General features: G+C 55.6%; 1 protein-coding gene across 1 annotated transcript in view; it reads left to right on the forward strand.

Moving 5' to 3' along the window:
* The window catches only part of mdp1 (magnesium dependent phosphatase 1), a 23,252-nt gene extending 17,065 nt beyond the window's left edge, over positions 1 to 6,187 (forward strand). Inside the window, exon 5 of the mRNA XM_070873583.1 lies at positions 5,917 to 6,187. Coding sequence (XP_070729684.1) covers positions 5,917 to 6,011 — 95 coding nt within the window. The 3' untranslated portion in view covers positions 6,012 to 6,187. The remainder of the gene's footprint in view (positions 1 to 5,916) is intronic.
* The last annotated feature ends 214 nt before the right edge of the window (positions 6,188 to 6,401 follow it).

Consider the following 6,401-nt stretch of genomic DNA (forward strand, 5'->3'; position numbering starts at 1 on the left):
GCTCTCTCTCTCTCGCGCGCTCTCTCGCTCTCTCTCTCTCGCGCGCTCTCTCGCTCTCTCTCTCTCGCTCTCTCTCTCTCGCGCGCTCTCTCGCTCTCTCTCGCGCGCTCTCTCGCTCTCTCTCGCGCGCTCTCTCGCTCTCTCGCGCGCTCTCTCGCTCTCTCGCGCGCTCTCTCGCTCTCTCTCGCGCGCTCTCTCGCTCTCTCTCTCTCTCTCGCGCTCTCTCTCTCTCGCGCGCTCTCTCGCTCTCTCTCTCTCGCGCGCTCTCTCGCTCTCTCTCTCTCGCGCGCTCTCTCGCTCTCTCTCTCTCGCGCGCTCTCTCGCTCTCTCTCTCTCGCTCTCTCTCGCGCGCTCTCTCGCTCTCTCTCTCTCGCGCGCTCTCTCGCTCTCTCTCGCGCGCTCTCTCGCTCTCTCTCTCTCGCGCGCTCTCTCGCTCTCTCTCTCTCGCGCGCTCTCTCACTCTCTCTCTCTCGCGCGCTCTCTCGCTCTCTCTCTCTCGCGCGCTCTCTCGCTCTCTCTCTCTCGCGCGCTCTCTCGCTCTCTCTCTCTCGCGCGCTCTCTCGTTCTCTCTCTCTCGCGCGCTCTCTCGCGCGCTCTCTCGCTCTCTCTCTCTCGCGCGCTCTCTCGCTCTCTCTCGCGCGCTCTCTCGCTCTCTCTCTCTCGCGCGCTCTCTCGCTCTCTCTCTCTCGCGCGCTCTCTCGCTCTCTCTCTCTCGCGCGCTCTCTCGCTCTCTCTCTCTCGCGCGCTCTCTCGCTCTCTCTCTCTCGCGCGCTCTCTCGCTCTCTCGCGCGCTCTCTCTCTCTCTCGCTCTCTCTCTCTCCGCGCGCTCTCTCGCTCTCTCGCGCGCTCTCTCGCGCGCTCTCTCGCTCTCTCTCGCGCGCTCTCTCGCTCTCTCGCGCTCTCTCTCGCTCTCTCGCGCTCTCTCGCTCTCTCTCTCGCGCGCGCTCTCTCTCGCGCTCTCTCTCTCACCCCACCCCAGGACGGGGGCGCAGGGGATGGGTCTATCCGGAGGCTTAAACCACACTGAGGGTGTGAACGCTCGGAGCCCCTGAACCTCTGGGTATGCGGGCGTCGCTGGCAAGGCCCCGAGCATTGATTGGCCCTCCCTGGTTGTGGCGGAGAAGATGGTGGGCTTCCTTCTTCTTGAACCAGTTTTAAAGAACCGAGTGATTCGCTCAGCCACTTCACAGGGCTGCACAGGTTGCTGCAGGACTGGAGTCACGATAGCCTGAGGGCGGGGAGGGGAGGGGTGTGTGTCAATCAGTCGCTCCTTGTTAAACAGCAATTACCTGTTCCTCAGTCCCAACCCTCCCCTGCCTTCTTCAACCCCAGCTGTGACCCTGAGGAGCAGGGGGAGGCCATTCAGCCCCTCGAGCCTGTTACATAGGAACAGGAGGAGGCCATTCAGCCCCTCGGGCCTGTTACACAGGAACAGGAGGAGGCCATTCAGCCCCTCGGGCCTGTTACACAGGAACAGGAGGAGGCCATTCAGCCCCTCGAGCCTGTTACATCGGAACAGGAGGAGGCCATTCAGCTCCTTGAGCCTGTTACATCGGAACAGGAGGAGGCCATTCAGCCCCTCGAGCCTGTTACATCGGAACAGGAGGAGGCCATTCAGCCCCTCGAGTCTGTTACACAGGAACAGGAGGAGGCCATTCAGCCCCTCGAGCCTGTTACATAGGAACAGGAGGAGGCCATACAGCCCCTCGAGCCTGTTACATAGGAACAGGAGGAGACCATTCAGCCCCTCGAGCCTGTTACATAGGAACAGGAGGTGGCCATTCAGCCCGTCGAGCCTGTTACATGGGAACAGGAGGAGGCCATTCAGTCTCTCGAGCCTGTTACACAGGAACAGGAGGAGGCCATTCAGCCCCTCGAGCCTGTTACACAGGAACAGGAGGAGGCCATTCAGCCCCTCGAGCCTGTTACACAGGAACAGGAGGAGGCCATTCAGCCCCTCGAGCCTGTTACATAGGAACAGGAGGAGGCCATTCAGCTCCTCGAGCCTGTTACATAGGAACAGGAGGAGGCCATTCAGCCCCTCGAGCCTGTTACATAGGAACAGGAGGAGGCCATTCAGCCCCTCGGGCCTGTTACACAGGAACAGGAGGAGGCCATTCAGCCCCTCAGGCCTGTTACATAGGAACAGGAGGAGGCCATTCAGCCCCTCGGGCCTGTTACACAGGAACAGGAGGAGGCCATTCAGCCCCTCAGGCCTGTTACACAGGAACAGGAGAAGGCCATTCAGCCCCTCGAGCCTGTTACACAGGAACAGGAGGAGGCCCATTCAGCCCCTTGAGCCTGTTACACAGGAACAGGAGGAGGCCATTCAGCCCCTCGAGCCTGTTACATAGGAACAGGAGGAGGCCCATTCAGCCCCTCAGGCCTGTTACACAGAAACAGGAGGAGACCATTCAGCCCCTCAGGCCTGTTACACAGGAACAGGAGGAGGCCATTCAGCCTCTAAGGCCTGTTACACAGGAACAGGAGGAGGCCACTCAGCCCCTCGAGTATGTTACACAGGAACAGGAGGAGGCCATTCAGCCCCTCGAGCCTGTTACATAGGAACAGGAGGAGGCCATTCAGCTCCTCGAGCCTGTTACATAGAAACAGGAGGAGGCCATTCAGCCCCTCGAGCCTGTTACATAGGAACAGGAGGAGGCCATTCAGCCCCTCGGGCCTGTTACACAGGAACAGGAGGAGGCCATTCAGCCCCTCAGGCCTGTTACATAGGAACAGGAGGAGGCCATTCAGCCCCTCGGGCCTGTTACACAGGAACAGGAGGAGGCCATTCAGCCTCTAAGGCCTGTTACACAGGAACAGGAGGAGGCCACTCAGCCCCTCGAGTATGTTACACAGGAACAGGAGGAGGCCATTCAGCCCCTCGAGCCTGTTACACAGGGACAGGAGGAGGCCATTCAGCCCCTCAGGCCTGTTACACAGAAACAGGAGGAGACCATTCAGCCCCTCAGGCCTGTTACACAGGAACAGGAGGAGGCCATTCAGCCTCTAAGGCCTGTTACACAGGAACAGGAGGAGGCCACTCAGCCCCTCGAGTATGTTACACAGGAACAGGAGGAGGCCATTCAGCCCCTCGAGCCTGTTACACAGGGACAGGAGGAGGCCATTCAGCCCCTCGGGCCTGTTACACAGGAACAGGAGGAGGCCATTCAGCCCCTCGAGCCTGTTACACAGGAACAGGAGGAGGCCCATTCAGCCCCTCGAGCCTGTTTCACAGGAACAGGAGGAGGCCATTCAGCCCCTCGAGCCTGTTACATAGGAACAGGAGGAGGCCCATTCAGCCCCTCAGGCCTGTTACACAGGAACAGGAGGAGGCCCATTCAGCCCCTCGAGCCTGTTTCACAGGAACAGGAGGAGGCCATTCAGCCCCTCGAGCCTGTTACACAGGAACAGGAGGAGGCCCATTCAGCCCCTCGAGCCTGTTTCACAGGAACAGGAGGAGGCCATTCAGCCCCTCGAGCCTGTTACATAGGAACAGGAGGAGGCCATTCAGCCCCTCGAGCCTGTTACACAGGAACAGGAGGAGGCCATTCAGCCCCTCGGGCCTGTTACACAGGAACAGGAGGAGGCCATTCAGCCCCTCAGGCCTGTTACACAGGGACAGGAGGAGGCCATTTGACCCAGCGTGTCCGTGCCGTTATTGATGATCCAGTCGCTCCTCCCACCCCTCTTCATCTCATCCAATCAACACATTGTGTACATTTCTCCCTCATGTCTCTCTCTCTCTCTCTCTCTCTCTCTCGGTCCATGTATTGCTCTATCTCTCATTCTGTGTGTCTGTGCTTCCAACCATCACTTGCTGCCTCTTCCTCCACCTGACACACTCTCTCTCCACTATCCCTCGCATTTGCTGTCCCCCTATCTCTCGTTTCCCCCCCTCCCCCTTCCATCCCCCTCTTTGTTGCCCATCTCCATCTCTCGGCTTGTCCCCCTCCCCACTCTCCCTCTCACTCACATTCCCTACCCCCGTTTGCTGTTCCCCTCAATCTTGTGTTCACCCCTCTCGCTGGGAGTGTGTGGTGTGAGCCTCCCTCCCCCCACCTCCCTCCCTCTCTCACATGAACGTGAGAAACAGGAGCAGGAGTCGGCCATTCGGCCCCTCGAGCCTGCTCCGCCATTCAATAAGATCATGGCTGATCCGATCATGGACTCAGCTCCACTTCCCCGCCCGCTCCCCATAACCCTTCACTCTCTTATCGCTCAAAAATCTATCTCCGCCTTAAATATATTCAATGACCCAGCCCCCACAGCTCTCTGGGGCAGAGAATTCCACAGATTTACAACCCTCTGAGAGAAGAAATTCCTCCTCATCTCAGCTTTAAATGGGCGACCTCTTATTCTGAGACTATGTCCTCTAGTTCTAGTCTCCCCCACAAAGGGAAACATCCTCTCTGCATCTACCTGGTTGAGTCCCCTCATTATCTTATATGTTACAATAAGATCACCTCTCATTCTTCCAAACTCCAATGAGTATCGGCCCAACCTACTCAACCTTTCCTCATAAGACAACCCCCTCATCTCCAGAATCAACCGAGTGAACCTTCTCTGAACAGCCTCCAATCTAAGTATATCTTTCTTAAATACGGAGATCAAAACTGCACGCAGTACTCCAGGTGTGGCCTCACCAAGACCCTGTACAGTTGTAGCAGGACTTCTCTGCTTTTATACTCTATCCCCCTTTGCAATAAAGGCCAAGATTCCATTGGCCTTCCTGATCACTTGCTGTACCTGCATACTAACCTTTTGTGTTTCATGCACAAGGACCCCCAGGTCCCTCTGTACTGCGGCACTTTGCAATTTTTCTCCATTTAAATTATAATTTGCTTTTCCAATTTTCTTCTGCCAAAGTGGATAACCTCACATTTTCCCACATTATACTCCATCTGCCAATTTTTTGCCCACTCACTGAGCCTGTCTCTATCCCTTTGTAGATTTTTTTGTGTCCTCCTCGCAACTTGCTATCCCACCCATCTTTGTCATCAGCAAACTTGGCTACATTACACTCGGTCCCTTTATCCAAGTCATTAATATAGACTGTAAATAGTTGGGGCCCCAGCACTGATCCCTGTGGCACCCCACTAGTCACTGTTTGCCAACCAGAAAATGACCCATTTATCCCGACTCTCTGTTTTCTGTTAGTTAACTAATCCTCTATCCATGCTAATATATTACCCCCAACCCCTTTTATGAACTTTTATCTTGTGCAGTAACCTTTTATGTGGCACCTTATCGAATGTCTTCTGGAAATCCAAATACACCACATCTACTGGTTCCCCCTTTATCCACCCTGCTCGTTACATCCTCAAAGAACTCCAGCAAATTTGTCAAACATGATTTCCCTTTCATAAAACCATGCTGACTCTGCCTGATTGAATTATGCTTTTACGAATGTCCAGCTACTGCTTCCTTAATAATGGACTCCAGCATTTTCCCAACCGCAGATGTTAGACTAACCAGTCTATAGTTTCCTGCTTTCTGTCTGCCTCCTTTTTTAAATAGGGGCGTTACATTTGCAGTTTTCCAATCTGCTGGGACCTCCCCACAATCCAGGGACTCTCTCCCTGATTTTCTCTCTCGCTCTCTTTGTCTCGCTGCCTGTCTATCTCTGTCAGCTGTGGCTCAGTGGGCAGCACCCTCGCCTCTGGGTCAGAAGGTTGTGGGTTCAAGTCCCACTCCAGGGACTCGAGCACCTAAATCTAGGCCGACACTCCCAGTGCAGTGCTGAGGGAGTGCCGCACTGTCGGAGGTGCCGGCTTTCTGTGAGACATTAAACCGAGGGCCCCGTCTGCTCTCCCAGGCGGACGGAAAAGATCCCATGGCATTATTTTGCTATCGCCCCCTCTCTCGCTCGCGCACGCTCGCTGTCTCTCACAAAGGACTCTCCATCTTTCCCAGGTGTCCTTTGTATCCTGGTTCCCAACGGAATGACCATGAAGCTGCTGAAGGAGGGACTGGTGAAATTCGCGGAATTGCAGAAAGCCCAGAGCTGAGGGTGGGCATCCCGTCGGTCGCCAAAAGTAACTGAATGTACCAAAAGTTGTGAATCTTATACAGTATTTAAAGTGTGTACAGATATAGGATGTCACAACCCGCGACGTCACACCCTGTGTGTCACGGCTTTTTTTTAACACTTGTGTACAAAATATGAGAAACATTTGGAACTGTCTCTCTCTGCTTTGTGCTTGCTGCTTTGATCGTTTTGTTTTGAGGTGGGATGTCCGTTCGAGGAGGATGCACTGGCGGGATCGTGACCCCCTCACCCCCCCCCCCCCCGCCCCCGGCCAGGTCCGAGAGGGTGAAAGGTCAGTGTGTGACCTACCATGATGCCCAGTTCCTAGTCGGTATCTTTGAGATGGTTTAACGGCTGACTTAAAATGGCC

The sequence above is a fragment of the Pristiophorus japonicus genome, unplaced genomic scaffold (assembly GCF_044704955.1).
Source record: "Pristiophorus japonicus isolate sPriJap1 unplaced genomic scaffold, sPriJap1.hap1 HAP1_SCAFFOLD_515, whole genome shotgun sequence".
NCBI lineage: Eukaryota > Metazoa > Chordata > Chondrichthyes > Pristiophoridae > Pristiophorus > Pristiophorus japonicus.